Source organism: Urocampus carinirostris, chromosome 5, assembly GCF_059441175.1.
Source record: "Urocampus carinirostris isolate Australia breed hairy pipefish chromosome 5, RoL_Ucar_1.0, whole genome shotgun sequence".
Classification (NCBI taxonomy): Eukaryota; Metazoa; Chordata; class Actinopteri; order Syngnathiformes; family Syngnathidae; genus Urocampus; species Urocampus carinirostris.
Genome location: NC_142353.1, coordinates 22052086 through 22070929, shown reverse-complemented (window position 1 = coordinate 22070929; position 18844 = coordinate 22052086). Strand labels below are relative to the sequence as shown.

General features: G+C 38.6%; 1 protein-coding gene across 1 annotated transcript in view; it reads left to right on the top strand.

The window, feature by feature from the left end:
- Positions 1–18844, top strand: part of dmxl1 (Dmx like 1) — a 56224-nt gene that overhangs the window by 2729 nt on the left and 34651 nt on the right. Inside the window, 20 exon segments of the mRNA XM_088336165.1 lie at positions 1085–1261; positions 2106–2231; positions 2937–3008; positions 3371–3449; positions 3542–3674; positions 3878–3944; positions 4048–4232; positions 5734–5908; positions 7549–7690; positions 8282–8458; positions 8549–8787; positions 11268–11952; positions 12784–12905; positions 13072–13161; positions 13472–13574; positions 13680–13799; positions 14254–14454; positions 15975–17170; positions 17530–17788; positions 18661–18797. Of these exon segments, the coding sequence (XP_088192291.1) occupies positions 1175–1261; positions 2106–2231; positions 2937–3008; positions 3371–3449; positions 3542–3674; positions 3878–3944; positions 4048–4232; positions 5734–5908; positions 7549–7690; positions 8282–8458; positions 8549–8787; positions 11268–11952; positions 12784–12905; positions 13072–13161; positions 13472–13574; positions 13680–13799; positions 14254–14454; positions 15975–17170; positions 17530–17788; positions 18661–18797 (4395 nt within the window). The 5' untranslated portion in view covers positions 1085–1174.

Genomic DNA, 18844 nt, shown 5'->3' with positions numbered 1-18844 from the left:
ATTTTTGTAGAAAATTAAAAAATACTCATACACGTGTACTAGAATGACAATAAAGTAGATCTGATCTGATCTGATCTTGATGTGCAATGAAATGCATGGATTGCCCTTAAAGGCTTATTTTTTTTTTTTTTTAATAAGAAGCATAAAACTATTGGGTGGCCCAAAAACTGTAGACCTATTTTAGCCGCTGATAACACAATTATTTTTTTCTTTCTTAATAGAGCCGCTGAACTGAGTGATGCCAGCCAGACTTGACTCTAAACAAGGAAATAAATTTATTCTAAAATGCTACTAGAAGTCTGAAACTGCAGTAGCAGTACAAGACAATTTAAGTTTAATGAAGAACCACTGACATGAGTTACCATTACTTGAATTAGAGATAAGTTTGAAGCTGATGGAACTATTCAGGTCGTCCATAAGAAGCGTTCCTGAAGGCCACGTACATCGACAAGCTCCACAAAAGAAAAAAAGATCACTGGAAACATTTTAGTGACTCCCAAGAAAGTATTTGCAGCAAGCATTAAGAGCATTGACTAATCTGGGAAAGTAACGTCACCATTTGTAACATTTCATGCGATAGACTAATGTTTTTGAAATCCCTACCTGTCGACTATCTTGCGACAAAGACTCTCTTGGACTTTGATGAAACGTTTCTAGTAATCTTTTGTGAGGCTTGTCAGTGTAAGTGGTCTTTTCAAACACTTTTATGGACGTCCCGAAAAGTTCCATTAGCTTCAAATTTATCTCTAATTCGAGTGACGTTAACTCGATTTTGGGGATTCTGTTAAACTCCCTCCAATGATTTTCTTTGCGCTTTTACTGTGCTATTATTCTTCGAGTACTGGTAACAGCATTTTAAAATACATTTCCTTCCTTCAAAGTAATGTCTGGCTGCCATCACTCTGTTCAATGGGTTCAGTCTACAAAAACAAATAATATGAGATTTCGGCTCCTACAATGCGTATACATGTTTTGGGATACCCTGTATTTTGAACTTTAATTTGTTTGCAGGATGTATTGATCAATAGAATCACTTCCTCATGATTTGCTTTTTACGTCATCACATAATCTGTCTCTTTTTTAGAGCTTGGCCACAACCCGTACAAGACTACAGATGAACATGAAGATGACCCCTATTGGGAAAACGTAGGAGGGAAAATAACTTACCAGGGTCATGAATCTTCATCAGGTCCTCACAGGGGCAGTTAACCCTGGGGATAATTGTTTCTCTGTTGGAAGCGTCAATAGTGAACCCTTTACTGTAAGTTACACTTTTTTCTTTCTTTCATTCTAGTTGCAAAGTATTAATGTAGTATTTCGATGTATAAACCTCTGGAGAGAAAAGGTACTGGGTTATTCATTTGCAATTTAAGCAGCATGATGAATATGAAAAAGGGACAGGTCACACCAAAATTAAGATTTTATCACTGTGTTTAGGTGTGTTGAGCGTTGAGTGACCAAACAATGCAAACGTTTAACATCTTGAAAGAGGAAGCTGCTGTCAAATAAGTAACTGGTCTAAAATGTGTATGTTTTTGTTTTAAAGCACTTCGTTAATCCCTTCTCATTCATGTAATGATGATCACTTCGTCAGAAGCATCATGGGGTTCTGCAAAATGTTGAAAAACATGGCCATAACCTATTAGCTGGGAGATGTACAATCAAAGTGCCCCCAAGTTGCTCCTTTTTTTCTAACAAAAAGCTTTGGAATTAAAAACACATTTAGGCATGCAAAGTAATCTCTCATTTATTGTGACGCAAAAGTCGTTATCCTTTAAAAGTGGTGTCCGCAAGTTTAAAGTTGTCGAGGTTCTTTAAACGTTGGGCATTGTTACCACATAATAGAGAAAATATTCTACTTTCAACTTTCTAAAGACACCTCAAACGACGCACCCAACTTTTAAAAACCACCGGGCAGTTTTATTTTGACTTTCTGTATCTCAAGAAGAACAGGATTCGTCACTCGCATATTTGTGTGAAGCGCCAAAGATATTTAAAAAATAAATAAAATTTAAAAAAAGGCCATCTAGCCCAAAGGTACCGTTACTATTTGACTTTGTCTTAATCCCTTGATTTCATTGTGTTGTTTGTATATGTGTTTACAGGCTTACGCTTCTGGTTGTGATGTTGTCATTTTGGCCAGTGACTTTGAACGAGTGCAAATCATCCCAGGGGCCAAACATGGCAATATCCAGGTGGGATGTGTTGACTGCTCACTGCAGGGAGGACAGGTAAGGTCAATATTATTATTATTATTATTATTATTATTATTATTATTATTATGGCAGTTTTATTACTTTCATCGATTGACTGTTTCTACCTTTTTACCCCTTTTTTTTCTACGTAATGACGTTAGTTCACTCTCATCAATGCTTGTGACTATCACATTGTTTGTCACATGCTTTGGTAGTCACACACACACACACACACCAAAACATGAACGTGTGGATTTGTTCTTCCAATCTTACATTTACACAGTTGTAATTTGTGAAGGACTTAATTATATGCTTGGCCTACTTCAAGATGACGCTTTTGACGATTATATTACTAAAAGAGTAATACTAACAATTACCTTTTTTACGTCTAATGGTTCGGTCTTGTACATGATTATTTACATATTTGCTCCGAGAGCATAAATTACTGTATTTGAGAAGATTTCAGTTCAGAAATGTATTATCATGATTTGTTGTGGTATACTTTTAACAACTGATGTCAATCACTCCCAGACCAGTGGCAAAGCACTGTTTTAAACTATTAGTTAGCCAGCAATGGGGAACAAATATGTGTTTGCAAGTTGACTTGTAAGTTAATGCTCATTCAGTCGATTGGAGGGATTATTGTCATTGTTTAAAAAAAAAAAATTACCAACTGTTGATTTGTATCACTTGTGGCGTTTTAAATAACTTGACTTATTTCATTTTTTTATCTCCTGGCAGATTGCAGCTTCCTATGGAAGTATTGTATGCATTTTTGAGCCAGTTCAGCATCCAGCTGACACACAACTGACAGTGAGTTATCATTTCATTATCTTGACAAAATTTCAACGAAGTTGCTTTTTGGGTCACAGAATTTACTTGCTATCCTCAATCAAGTCTGAATTTGAGTTGACGGACTAACATTCTTTATTTTAACACCACAAAAGCAATATAATATACAGTACCACAATTGCCCTTTTTTAAAATCAATAAATAATATGTTTGACACCGAAACGCTTATTTTGAAACCAAGGAAGTTCAAAAAGGGTTTTGCGCAGTATGATTTTCATTGCAGTTGCTTCCGAGTATCACTGCTGTAGCTGATGCAATTTTTGTCTGATCATGTGTTTCACATTTGTACATGCTGATAATAGTTAGCCTCTTTTTGCACACAGAAGTTGAACTGCCAGTGGCAGAAGGCCGGACAGTTTGTTTTACAGTCTATGGTTCGGAATCTGGCATGGCACCCAAAAGGTACATCTGAAGCCTTAACACAAAATATCATAGTTGACATTAAAGTCAACTTGCACTTGATGTTAAGTGTGTGCATTGTTGGATTTGTGCAGGAAGCATGCTTTTGACAGGCTCCAGTTACCTGCAGTTATGGTCTCATTTTGATGGAATAGATGAAGCTGAAGTAGTTAACCTGTCAGAAATTAAAGACCGTCATTGTGATTGGAGATGCATCTGGCAAAGCAAGTAAGTCATTGATGATACAGTAGTTTTGTGTGTCACCATTTACTTATTATAAATGTATGAATTATTGTGCAGGAAAAATATGAAATTTCACTGCCAAGTCTGCTGGTTGATACATAGGATGTATTGTAGTAAATGAAGATTACTATTACTTTGATATTTCAAAGAAGAATGTGGGTTACAACTATAATCTTGTTTGTCTACAGGACAGCCTCTACAGTTAGTTTAATGAAGTTTTCCCCCGATGGAGAATTCTTTGCTACGGCTGGGCAGGTGCGAACTGAAAATAGAATCATTAATCCAAAAACATTCTTGTTTTAGTGTTTGTTCAACAATAATATAAATTTAACACAAGTCTTATGTTTATTTTTTTCAGGATGACTGCCTATTAAAGGTATGGTACAGCAATAGTAAATGGAAGTCTGGAACTTTCAGACTTTTCACTCCTCCTGAATCCAGTGTCGACTCCCAGAGAGAAACAGCTTTTTCTTTTGTGTACCTGGCCCATCCACGTTCTGTTATTGGCTTTTCTTGGAGGAAGACCAGCAAATACATGCCACGGTATGTCCAATAGAGAATTTAATCCTCTACAATGATCCCTCGCTTTTCACGGGGGTTAGGTTAAGAAAAAAAACCTGTGATATGTAAAATTTGTGAAGTCGTAAGCTTTATATTTCTACTATTATTATACATGAAAATACTTTGAAACCAAATTACAAGTCCTTTCTACAGGCCCAAGCCTTCATTGAACAAATATAAGTACTGTATATTGTACTTGTAAACATATTTATTTTTTTACGATAACCTCCTCTCTCTGGGACTTTTTGTTGGGTGAACAACTTTTATGACTTTTTTTTTTTATAAACTACAAATTCAGGTTTTGCTTTTGTCACCTGTACAAACGCCAAAGGGTAACCACATTTGCTGTTTGCTGCTTTCAACCACTACAAGCTGTAACCTTTCGCTTTGGATGCATTATATAGAATGGATTCCTTTTTTTTAGCCACAGTAGGTGGATGAGGAATTTCATGTTGGAATATAATAAATTGTAAATTTCTCATTAGTCACAATTGATAATTTCTTTTCAGATGAAACCTAACATGGTTGCTACTGTCACAAAATACCAAAGAAATAAGTGCAACCAAGTCCTGTGCTGTGCAACTAAGTGCGTGGGGAGCCCTTTCTTTGAAAAATTGAAAGTTTATCACACAATACTAGTGGGTGCTGTGCCTTTGGAGAGGCTTGGACTCCCTTAACAAATCATCTGCATAATCATTAGACCACAAGAGATTTAGATGACATTGGTAAAGGTGTTGGATCTCATTTCATGATCACACTATTTTTACACACAGTACCAAAATGTACATTGTTTTGGCCAATCTATTTCCCATAATGCTCCATTACAACATTGTACAACATGGCACTGGGACTAGAAATAGTGTGATGATGAGATCAAACATAATGCTTTTTCTTTTCTCAGTTAGAATTCTTGTAGCCTAGTGTTTAGGATTCGACGCTGTCATCACCGCAATCTGCATTCAATTCCAGTTGCATCCAATGCTGAGCCAATGAGGTCAGCGATATTTGTCAACTGAAAAATCATTGCTTGTTGACTGTGATATACTGTACTAACATAAAACCTCGACAAAACGCTCACCTAAATTTTTCTATTTTTTGGCGGGGTGAAAAAATGCGTGTGTTCTCGAATACATGCAGAAAAGCAAAACATAAAGCAATTCTTGTTTTTGTTTCTATCCGGCCCGCTAATGGTCCTTGACCTGGTGGTTCCTGACCACTTTTGTAATGCATAAACTTCGGAAGATATGTGTCCTTTGAGAATTATATGTAACGTTTCTTTTGCATATTCAAAATACAGTAACATGTTAACCTTCTGAAAGAAATGTAAGGACGAAATCCCTAAATGATAAAAGTTCAAATTATATAAAATTAAACCGACATCTACCTTTAAAATTAACTGTGTTGTCTCTGTCCCTGAGAAGCATCTGACATTGACCTCACAGTCCTTTTCTTTGATTACCTGACCTTTCCCCTTTCCTTACAGGGGTTCAGTGTGTAATGTCCTGCTCACTAGCTGTAAGGACAGTGTGTGTCGGCTTTGGGCGGAAACACTGTTGCCAAGGGACAGTCACCATGGTAATCAACAAAGTGATGCTCAAAGATGTTGCAACTCGTCTAGGAACTGCAATGGGAAAAAGCAACCAAGGACTGCAGAGGATGTAAGAAAACTCAAAATACAAAACAGTGGGGGAATCTCTTCTGAAACATTATTCTCTTTTAAAGCTTAAAATCTGCTACCATCTTATGTCTTTTTTTTTTTATTGTTATCCCATCAAGCCCCTCAATAGGACCGTTTTTTAGGCCATTAGTCTACCTTTTCTGTACCACTGACTGGTTTAAAGTCTGACAATTTCTAGTGGCCGGGCCTAATAATAATATTAGTAATATTAACAATCATAATTATTAGCCTAAATTCACTGTGTAATCACTAGACCTCTATGGATGTAGATAACATATGAAAAGGCGATATATTTTTTTTTTCCTCATCATTACACTATTTTACTCATGGCACCAGTTGTTGGAGAATGGGGAATACAAAGTCTCATCTCATCTCATCAGCTGCACCGCTTATCCTCAGTAGGGTCGCGGGGGTGCTGGAGCCCATCCCAGCAATCATTGGGCAGTGGGCAGGGGACACCCTGAACTGGTTGCCAGCCAATCGCAGGGCACACAGGGACAGACAGCTCGCTCGCTCATTCACACCTAGGGACAATTTTGGACCGGCCAATCCACCTGAAATGCATGTTTTTGGAATGTGGGAGGAAACCGGAGTGCCCGGAGGAAACCCACGCAAGCACGGGGAGAACATACAAACTCCGCACAGTAAGTCCGGTAGCTGGATTTGAACCCACACAGGAGGTTCCCGAGACCTTAGAACTGTGCCGCACACGCGCTAACCACTGCGCCGCCGTGCTGCCCAAAGTCATCCTGAAAAATATAAACAAATGCAAAAAAATACAAATAAAAAAACAATGAGGGGAATAACTGTGTATCTGATGATTAATGGGACTTTGAAGGACATTAAATAATACATTGTAAATTTTATTCTGGTATTTTTTCATCGTTTACGTTGTCAAAAAAGATTTTAATTATGGCCTCACATATTCAACATCTACTCTCATGCTGCATACAGGGTTAGATTCCTATTGCATTAAATGGCATCTGTGATATTTCTCGATTGTTTAATCGTCACTGTTCAAATACGAGTACCCAATCTTTGAGTTCTTTTGTTGGTGCTTAATATATGGCGTAATTAAAAAAATAAGGCAACTTTTTTTTTCTTAATTATGGCAATTCTTTATTTATTTATTTGTGGCCCAGTTGCAACCAACCCACGGGCTGCTATCAGTCTGTAGCCCACTGGTTGCTGATCACTGCTTTAGGCCTCACTGCTATTCCATGAAAACGTGTAAATCAGCCGTTTTTTATTTTTTTTTATTTTATTTTTTTATTTTTTATTTTATTAAGGTGAAGTTTATGTTTTATAGTCACAATACATTGTTAAACACATCAAGCAAGTTATTGAATTGATTATGTATTACTTGTACAGCTTTTGTCTTCAAACTGAATCCCAAAAAGGCCGAAGCTCTGCATGTTTTGGAGGTTTCCCTTTCCACACACATACACACAAACCTGATTCAATAGTAAGATCTGCAGAAACCTGAATAACAATCTTGTTGATGTGGTCTTCCTGTGCTTAAGCAGGGGAAGCTTGAAACGTGCAGACCTGCAACCCCTCGTGGAACCGATTCTGACACTTTGCTATAATATATTTTATTTTTTCAATATCCTTTTTCAGGAGGCGTCACAGCATTCATCTACTGGCTATTTACCCCACGACCAAAGACGACACTTTAATCACAAGAGGAGTAGCAGCAACCTTCCCCACGCAAATGCGCTTTGTCACTTTCACATAGCAGCCAGCATTAACCCTGCCACAGGTGCGACAATTTTGAAAGGTTTCAAATACTGAGTGTATTTAATTTATGAAAGCAATGAGATTGGCATGGTCATTTGTGCATACTGAAAATCCTCACCTCAAAAATCTCAACTAGCACAATTCATCTGTGAGCTTATTAAATAATAGGGCCCGGCTTTATTTTTTTTCCAATCATTTGTGCTCGTTAAATGCCAAATAAAATAATATGTAATTGAGTGGTTTTACCTGCTGCGACTGTTCTCAAATCGTGCAGGTTTGTCACTTTACAGAAAGGCAGAAATGTGCTAAATTTTGGCTAGTTAAACGATAAGACTTTGGGCAACTTTTTCCTTTCTTCTCCCTTAAAAAGCAAGCCAGTCTCGCTCGGTGGGGAGCTGAGGTGCCAGCGGATGTAGCGTGTTTATTTGTGCATGCATGTGACATTGCTGCTACTAAATGAACAATAAATACAGTATTTTAAAAAGATTTTATTGATGTTCAACAACAAGGCATTACACAAGTATTTGATTTAATAGCTTCGTGACACTTAAAAAGTGTTATTTGAATATTTTTACCTCTTTTTATACTGCATGAACATTTTTTTCAAATGCAGACATTCCACTGCTTCCCTCCATATCATCCTTGAATGCTGGAGACAATGATGATCCTGGAGGTTTTTTTAATGTCCACTGGCTTAACAACAAAGAGCTTCACCTCACATTAGCTATGGAGGTCTTCTTGCAACAGTTTAACGGCAGTTTGGCGCAACAGAGTGTTTATGCTCGGGAAGGTACAGAACTTTTTTTTTTTTTTTTTTTTACAAACCTCCGGTTGAAAGGTAATAAGACTGTTACTCATTCAGTCTTCATCTATCCCTCAGACGCAAACATCGAAGAGAACTCCGAAGATGAAGTCACTTGCAAATCAAGTGACCCAGGGAGAACCGAGGTCAATGAGCTTCCCCTTGCAGCAATGGAGCACCAGGTACACGTGCTCTTGGATGAGTGGAACAAAGGGGCCGACATGCTCTTCAGCATCCATCCTACAGACGGATCCTTGTTGGTCTGGAATGTTGACTGGCTTGATGAGTATCACCCCGGAATGTTCAGACAAGCTCAGGTACTTTCCAGGCCATATTAACATTTACATGAGAATGATGCTCAGAGTATTGCAAACTAATACATTTAACCTCCTTTTATTGAAATGTGATCCATTTTGTAATTACCCCAAAAGAACAATAACTCTACTCAATAAAGCTATGTAACAAGATAATCGCTAAAAAGTCACAGCTGTTTTTGTCATATATTGGTCAATAGGTCCAGATAATTTCATCCATAATAAAATGCAGCTCAAATTTATAGTCTTCAGTCACACAAGATGCCATTCTAAATGGGGGCTGTTGGTTTTAAAAGTGTTCTTCCCCACAATTGTGCAAATACGTAACAAAATATTCCACATGCCCGGGGACTTAAGAAATCTCAAAGTTGACCCATCTGGGTTGTTTGCTGTTGAGCTTTGATATCATTGACGAAACAAGCCTTTCAAAATGGCGAATCCCAAGAATAAAAACATAAGAGGCAGGCTCTAAAACAGACTGCAATTGTAGTAAAAGTTACTCTGACCCCGATTTTAGCGCAAATTATGAGGAAGGAATGTCCTGAAGACACATTTTTTAGAGCAAACAAAAACAGTTATAGTGCCAGACAGGCGGTATCAATTCAAACAAGTGGTTAGGGCGAGTGACTACGGCAAACTTGACATTCAGGACAAAGAGGAGAGAAGGAATGATCATTTCCTGAACACAGACTGGTAGGATGTGTCGAAGACCCTTTTAAGATGGTGTTAGATACAATTACCGGTTTCCATCCCTTTTCTCCTAGCGGTAATTTAGCAATTTTTTGTTTTAAGGCGCAGTTTGCTTGTCAGTCAGGAACACAATTTTGGGAACGGGCCAAACTAATGACTGACTGAGTGAATATGTTTACTGTTGTAAAATATAGATGTTGCACTGCAAATATCACATAAATAGGGATCAGAATTTTCCGCGGATCCGCGGATTTCCGCTGTTTTTGAACCCCAAAGGTCATTCCCGTAAATCGTCTAAATTCGATGAGAAAATATTTTGGGGGGGGTGATGTATGATACGTGACTGTTTCATCACCCCAAGTTAGCAGTTAGAGATCGCGTGAAAAATCGGCAAAAAGAAGCGCAGCGCATTAGATCTATAACACACAACAAATAGATCGACTCCTACCATTGGTCGATAGGTTCGCTGATAACCAATCAGCGGAGCTTTTGTTCAGAGCATTGGCTTTCTCAAACATGGCGCTCCTTCCGGTCTTTTCAAACGGTGAAATGAGTGTTTGAAAAAGTAAATATGAAAATACTAAGAAAAGAAGACGAGGCTTTTGTCTCCGAGATTTATAAAGGAATCAAGAATAAATTTAAGTGGTCATGGCTGGAGAAGACTGTCACAGACTGACGTGTATTTTCTTTAAGCATGTTCAGTTTGTGCATTCTATTTTCAAATTAATGATGAATGGTTATTAATGTATATATTTTCATATATATTGTTGATTAGTAGCTAAATACAAGGTCCATCTTCATCATCAAAACACAACAACAATGGTGATGGTTGTAACATTGTAATCCTCCAATTGTTTTAAACATCTTAAAACTGAAAAAAATACATGGTTTCTGTTTTGTTGGATTTAATTCATTCTAGTGCAATTTTCACATAGCAAATAAGATAAATGCCGTTGGCTTCGGGTGGGTTTGCCCCCCTGAGCCCCCCACCGGGCTCCGCCCTGGACCTGGCCGGGGCCTGCGGCCCCTGGACCCTGGCTATTTCAGCTGAAAATGAAAATCTCCATTCTGATCCCTGCATAAACCCTGACTAGATGTAATGTAATTCTCTATTGAACTGGATTCTTAAGTTTTTAGAGTATTGTGATTTATTTTAGAACAAAACTCTGTTTTGTGAAGGGCCTTTCATCACTCGTGTGTCCTTTACAAATTTCGTTCCAATTTCTCTTTCAACTAGTGAAAAAAACTAACCCTGTTATCTGTACCATTACTGCAGTCACCTGTGACACACCACCTAAGCCTACTCCACAAACACTACCAAAACTTTCCTTAAAACACGTGTAACCTCTTTGACCAATTAACTCGTAAAACAATATGGCGACTGGCTTGCAAGCGATCTAGTATTACTTTGATGACTTTACTGGTCAGGGTCTTAAAGACAAGACAGGCTGTCTTCAAAATGCATTATTTCGCAAAAAAATGGAATATAAGGATGAAATGTATGGGTATGTAGAGTTTATGCAAAAACGTACTATTTACTCACATTTTGCATGTTAATAATTTGGGATTACCTTTAGGTATAGTTTGATGCATAGTCATACTTAAAATGTATTTAGCTGTACACACATTTAAATTTAAAAAAGGCATATTTTTGATTGCTATGTTTCTCTTCTCCCTCAATGATACTTTTGCAAAATGAAAATTATTTCAAACTGGACGTTATCTCTAACTTGTGACGTTTACTCTGAGTCACAGGTTTTAAATATTCCGCCTCTTTTGTATTTTTTTTTTAGGTGTCGTTTGTGTCCCGTATCCCAGTGGCATTTCCAGCAGGAGATGCCACTTCCCTCAGCCAGAGTGTTATCATGTATGCTTGCAACAAGAATGTGGACTTGGCCATCCAACATGGAAGACAACGTCCATCTGGGAACACGTTGCCCCAAACCAAATCTGCGCTTATTAGTTATGGTCATCAAGGGAAGGTGGCGCCATGCAGCAGTCTGAGGTTAAGCATTTTCACACCAAACGTGCTCATGATATCAAAGCATGATGATGGCTCACTCAACCAGTGGGGTGTGAGTTTTGCAGAGGACTCTGCTTTCTCAACGGTGCTCAGTGTGTCTCACAAGTCGAGGTACTGCGGCCACCGCTTTCACCTAAACGACCTAGCCTGCCACTCTCTACTGCCCCTACTCCTCACAACCTCACACCACAACGCATTGAAGTCCCCTGTGGTGGACAGTATTCTTGCGCCCCCTGAAGTATTATGTGGTTCACGGCCCAGCCGCCTGTCTCTTGGCAGCGTCTCACAAGATCCAAACGCAATCTACAGTGAGCTTATTCTGTGGAGGGTTGATCCCGTGGGGCCGCTGTCCCTGTCTGGTGGAGTGTCCGAGCTGGCTCGGATCAATTCGCTACACGCTTCAGCTTTTGCGAATGTTGCTTGGCTGCCCACGCTCATCCCCAGCAGCTGTTTAGGTATGGGTATTTATTTTGTTATCAGAATTTGCTTGGAATTGGCTTTGCTTTTACTTTATCACATATTTTTTATTTTTGATTATGGCTCTTTTCGCAATTTTCTCTTGAGCTATTTCAACCTATCATTTGCTATTTTTTTCTCCAGATTTTTTTTCCACATGTAAATTCTACATTTCAATTAGAAACGTTTTTAAACAACGCCCTTAATGCACTTTTACAGCACATCTAGAGTAATCACTTGACACAATTTTTTTGAAGAAGTTTTTGTTACTGATTAGCATGAACGGCTACCACTTTGATATGTACTCATTAAATTACAACATATCATTATATTTCTATGTTGTTACGATGTTATTGCCAGGTTGTTATTATTAAAGGTTGAGTTAAAATGGGACCAGTGAACCACTAAAACATCATGCCAGTTGAAAATCAAATTTCCTGGAAAATCACTATGACCCATCACTGGTGAGCTATTTTTGGAACCTGTCTATGGTCTACTTGGTTGTTTTTACTTACCTACCCGGTGGCCACAATTACCACGTTGGATACGCTAAAAGTTACACTAAGGGGTTGAAAGAAACCCTTTAGTTTTTTTTTGTCCTTTTACAATTTTTAATGTCATCTTTTAGTTCTTTGTACACACAACATTTTGTCTCTTTTTTATTCATCAACAATACCTATTTTTAATCCGAATTTTCAATTATGACAAAATCAAGAGTTCCCATAATTTTCAAAGTTATCAGGTCTGCACTTATAATTCCAAGATGTACACTGTAGCTGTGAAATACTTTTTTTTCCATAAGAAATTTGTTGTACTGTCTTTGTTGCTAGGTGCATATTGTAACTCTCCAAGCGCCTGCTTTGTTGCAAGTGATGGCCACTCACTCAGGCTTTATCAGGCAGTTATTGAAGCCAAGAAACTTCTCGGCGAGCTTTCCAATCCTGAGATATCGGTAAGCTTGCTGTTTGTTCAGTCTATAATCCTCTTTCAATGCAATTTAACTTGGATACATGGATCTTATCGGTGCCTTCCGTTTGACTTGAAGAAAAAAAATTGAGATTCATTACTGTTGCTATCATGCATTCTTATTGCTACATTTGTTTTCCATTTTATTTCAGAAATATGTTGGCGAAGTGTTCAACATTGTCAGTCAGCAGTCAACAGCAAAACCAGGGTGTATCATTGAGCTTGATGCTGTCACTGACTTTGTAAGTACTCCAAATACTTTAATGCTGACGGTTGAGTATCAGGAAATAAAACCTATTTTTACAGAAAAAAAGGAAAAAAAGATTTACTTAACGACAGAGTAACGACTAGTTATTATATCAAACTTTGATTCTCATTTATAGGTCAAACAAGGAGTTAAAAAAAAGAACAAATAGTGCCCATGTCCCTTGAATTAATTTATGTTTTTTGTTGGTAATGTTAATGCATTATAGGTTTGTTATATCTGCTAAACAGTGGATTGAGTATGACATACATTGCCTATGTTATAATAGCTGTATTTGTCCTCCACAGCAGGGAAAGAAGACACAGCTCTTGCATGTATTTGAGGAGGATTTAATCCTCGGCAATGAGAGACCAGACAACTGGCAGGAAATAAAAGAATCATATTTTTCTGGTACAGTAGGCAAAATTGTATTTTTTTTAATTGGTGTATTTTTATTTCCATGGCAGGTCTATATTTCCTGGCATGATGTATTTATAATCTCTATTTTTCCTGCAGGCCAAATCAAGCCCACCTTTGCAGCAAGTTTTTTTCTTGTAGTTGTTGAATTATCTCCAACTGGGCGGTCCCTCCTACAGATGTGGCATCTTCATCTCGCAGCAATACCTGTCACCATGGGTGTGTACGGTGTGCTTGTATTGCAACTCACAGACAATACATACTACAGTGAATACCATACCGTTGGCTATACCAATTTTTTACCTTTTATAGAAAAATTTTGAGTTGCAAATAATTATCAATTAAGTAAACATCAAGTGTAATTCCATACATATATTAGAAAATTCTGTTGTACAACAACACAGATCATCTTTGATAGTATATGATATTAATTGTCTGCCAATATTAACATGATAAGATGCTTTGATTTAATTTTTTTCTTTCCATTTTGAAATTCATTTTCATTTGAACATACAATGGGTATTTTATGTTGGATATTGTATTAACTCTGATCATGAGTCAAACCTGTTCACATTTGTTGAAGACCTTGTGCTTTAGTGTCCACACTTCTGTACATCAAAGTGTTACACCTGACATATTTGATGAACAAGCTTCTCCTGCGACTTACCCACAGCTGAGACTTTCTCACCACAAGTTGCCCCTACGGCTCCTTCGCCCAACCACTATCAATTTAACTTTGATAACTTCAAAAGTCGACCAAGTACATCCAACCTTCAGAGCGCATGTCGTCTCTGCCTCAAGACCCAGCGACTTTACTGCCAAGAATTACCGCTGCCAGTCGGGGTGGAGGTCATCAGCGTTTCACCCTCAGCAAGTAAGTAGATGCACACTGTAAACAAGTCCCATCTCTTAAAAACTTGCTCAGCAGAACATGTTTTTAAGCGCCCTTGTATAAATGTGTTTAAATCTTACGAGGTGGCACGAAAGCTCTGTACAAATATGAAAGCAGTACAGCAATCAGTCCATGGAAGTTATGATATGCCTCTTTTCCACAATAAAAGTACCGATTTTAGGGCTCACATTTCTTTCACATTTCACTTTTTGGGCCCCGACTGGATCTGACATCCTTCATCAAACAACCTCCGATGATATTCTGCCATAGGCGCTGTGTGGTGCTAAGAGGGGCTGTCTAGTTATTGTCTGATAAAAGTGGTTGTTGCTTTTATCTATGTGGCGTCCCTGCCTTTTGATTTGATATTTGACTTCTTTACTTTAGATGCAGAGGCCAAAGTGAAAAATTTGTTCTACAATAGAACAAAACAGTTGGAGGGCTTCTTATTTCTGTGCAAGTAAAAAAAAAAATTAAAGATAAATCAAAGGCTTAAAATGTAAAAAATATATATTAAGGAAATATGATAAATATGCACATAGTGTCACAGTGGCAGTTCTACAGGACATTATTCTCATTGTTGTTGTTCAGGGTGGTAATGGCTCTTGGGAAGAAGCTGTTTCTCATTCTGTTGGTTTTTTTGCCTTGATGCACTTATAGTGTCTTCCATAGGGCAGGTGGTCAAACAGCTGGTCACCCGGATGTAACCTGTCCTTGAAGATTTTTTTTTGGTTCTGCTGAGAAGTAAATGTCTATCATGGAGGGTAGAGGGCTGGCAATGATGCACTGTGCTACCTTTACTGTCCTCTGAAGCCTCCCTTTTGTATTCTGCAATTCTAATGCAATAGTAAACCCCTAGCAATTATTTCCTGGTCATCTAAGGAGGTTTGCGCATGTTAAAGTATTCTGGGGAAAGCCAAAATTCAGTAGCTGAAGGGTGGGATGTAAAATATATCATTGACATGTCTTCTTTCAGTTGCATGGTAGTGGCTGATTCAAAACACCTCCCTCTCTTTCCCTCCAGATCTCAATCTGACAGAAATTAAGTAAATGCTCGAATATATTATCTTGTTTAGTATAACCAACCTCACATACAAATTGGCATCCAAAACGGTGTCCCACGTGGCCTGTGGTTGCATTCATTTAAGTCCGCGAGGCGCCGTCGCTGGTGTTGTAAGGTGTAGTGCTCAACGGGTATTGTGGAAAATAGACTATTGTGAGATGGGTTCTTTGTATAGAAAACTAGTTTTTCATTCACTCACAATAGTTTCATGTATTTTGATTACTGGATGAGGGCCAAATAACTTCTCAACTAGAAATCAGTGTTCTTTTATTTATGGCTCCCTCATTTAATACTGCAAACAATGGTCAAATCAGCTAGCTTTGTATCCTTTTAATCAATTAAAGTGTAGGTTGGAGTTTTGAGAAGAGACAGAACAGTGGCTTACTTTTTGATATTTTTTTTCTATTTTCTTGAAAATACGTTCATGTTTGTCTCTTTCCAGGTCATCTGAGTGCATCGTGTTCCCTTCCAGCTGGTCGTGTGCCATACCTCATTGCAACGTCCTGCTCTGATGAAAGGGTACGCTTTTGGAGGTGTAACGTAACAGCACCTGAGACACACAATGACAAGCTGGTTTATCACTGGGAGGAGTGGCCTTTACTAGTGGAGGAGAATATTCCCTCTTGCAGTGCCGTATGTGTCCGAGGTTGGCCCATTCAGGTCAGTTGCTGTCACACTGGACGCATGGCAGTGGCCTACAGGCAGTCTACACCAAGCACACCACTGAACCCTACACATCAACTGAACTCTGACACATTTCTCACTTTCCCTCCTGCTCTGGCTTCTTCACCTTATTTGTATCCCAACAAAATAAGCCAAAATTCTTCTCCGGCTCCTTTGCTTGCTAGCGGAAGCGAACAGGCTGTCACCATTAGCATCTTCCAGTGTGAATCCACAGGTGGTTCACAATGGATTCAAGAGCAGACTATTGTTTTGGACAAAACAGATGCTAGCAACGGTATATTTCCATGTGGCAACATAGAATTGTCCAATGAGCAATGCCAGAGTTCTACTCAAAAGAGTATGGTTCACTTGGACTGGGTCTCACAAGAAGATGGCTCACATGTTCTGACAGTTGGCATAGGGACAAAGATTTATATGTTCGGACGTCTGTCTGGAAAGCCCCCTGAACTTTGCCTGAAATCAGATGGCAGTCGAGACGAAAGCTTATCACGCCTGGTTCTGCTTCGCTCCGTCGACCTCGTCTCTTCTGTTGAAGGATCACCACCCATCCCAGTCTCCCTCTCATGGGTCCGTGATGGCATATTGGTAGTAGGTATGGACTGTGAGATGCACGTCTACTCTCAGTGGCAGCCTCCAACAGTGACCACAGCCAATGCCGGAATTGCTCAGGACACAGACATCTTCAGCAGTGTGTCTTCCATTGTCTCGGCCGTTAGACAAAGCCAAGAGGATGGGCTCAGTATTGGGCCTCCTTCGTCTTTACTAGCTCCTCCTAAAAAAAACCTCACAAGGTCAATGATGAGTCTTGCTCAGAAACTCTGTGGGAAACGAACGGCATACGACCTTCCCTTGGAGATGGAAGACTCCGGACTATTTGAGGCAGCTCAACAGCTTTTCCCCACACTACCACAGTACCATCCAGTGCAACTATTGGAGCTCATGGATCTGGGAAAAGTGAGTAATCTTGTAGTATTGCTCAAATTTGGTGTGTTGTCATATTAGGAGGTGTTCTTTTAGTTTTCCCAAAGTATCGTTCCTGATCGAAGATTTAATAATACTGTTATTTTACAATGCGGTGGTCATTTGTATACAGTACACAGTGTTTGTTCAGCTCTCATTCATTTGTTTGCTAAGTCCTAAAACAGCCAAATGGGCTAATTAAAATCAAATTTACTAGCCTTCGAATGTTGTTGACCACAATAGCCTCTCAATAACATTTAACACATTGAAGAAAAAATGTCACTAAAAGTTGATCACTTTATTGAGTGCATTTAATTGATGCTGAATTAACTTCCACATATACATCATATAAGGTTCACCGTGCCAAAGCAATCCTCTCCCACCTGGTCAAATGCATCGCTGGAGAAATCGTGGCTCTTAAAGACAACGCCAGCAACTCAGAAAAACGTCTGCGCTCTCGAACTATCAGTGCAGGAGGCAGCACTGCCAGGGAAAGGAAAATGTTTGTCAGCGATGAGAATTCCACACCAGACTATACAGAGATCAGCTCTATTCCTCCTCTTCCTCTTTATGCCCTACTTGCAGCTGATGAGGACACACCATCAAAGCCTGGTCAGTGTTTATTATTATCATTATTCAGTGTTCAATGTACATGTATAGTGATGCACAGTCAGATTTACAAAGAAATGAACCTACAACTTATTCATCAATTAATTGGCACAGTGCTAGCCAGAATGGAGAAACACAGAATAGGCCACCGTGATATTATATAAACTGTTGCATGAAGGAGAATAACTTGAACTATTACCTTCTGAATTAATGCATGGATACAGTGTCATGAAAAAGTATATGCCCTCTTCTGGCTCTTGGTGTTCTTTGCATATTTATCACTCACAAAGCTGTTCAGATCATCAAACTAATTTTAATATCACAGAGAGACAACACAAGGAAATACAAAATGACGTTTTTAAGTGTTGATTCCATTTATTCAGGCACAAAAAAAAAGTCAATTTCCCCTTGAACCTAATAGCGAGTTGGGCCACCTTTGGCAGCGATAACAGAAATCAAATGTTCCCGATAATTGGTAGTGATTCTTTCACAACGCTGCGGATGAATTTTGGACTACTTTACACAATTGTTTCAAATCTGCCATTTTGGGGGATTTAAGCATGAAAAAAGGCCAATGAGTGATTCTCTGTAATGTGTATTCAGGTTGAGGCTCAGCAAGTGCTTGCCTCTTCTTTGAACTTAAACTGTACCAGTAAATTTGAAAATGCAGTGATTTTGAAAATGAAAATCCAAAAGTTTTTGCATTTAAATAAAAAAATTGCGATCTACACTATAGTACTAATGGAACACATAATGTTTGTTTCCTTGCTGTTGACACTGCAATAAAATGGTTTTGTTTTACAAATTTTGCTTAAGGGTTGGTGAAAAGAGGCAAGGGTTCCAAATAATTGAGTTTTTATTTTGTTTTCCCATAGAAAAAGCGGGCAGTGTTGGTGGTGATAGTGGGCACGGATCCAGTCACACAGATGCTTATGATGAGTTATTTCACATACCTAGTATTGCAGACTTGGGCCCTCTGGATCAGGCTGAGCAAGAAGATCCTGTTAACAAGGTTGGTTTCTGATGAAGGAAATTCATGAAAATGATACATATTAATTG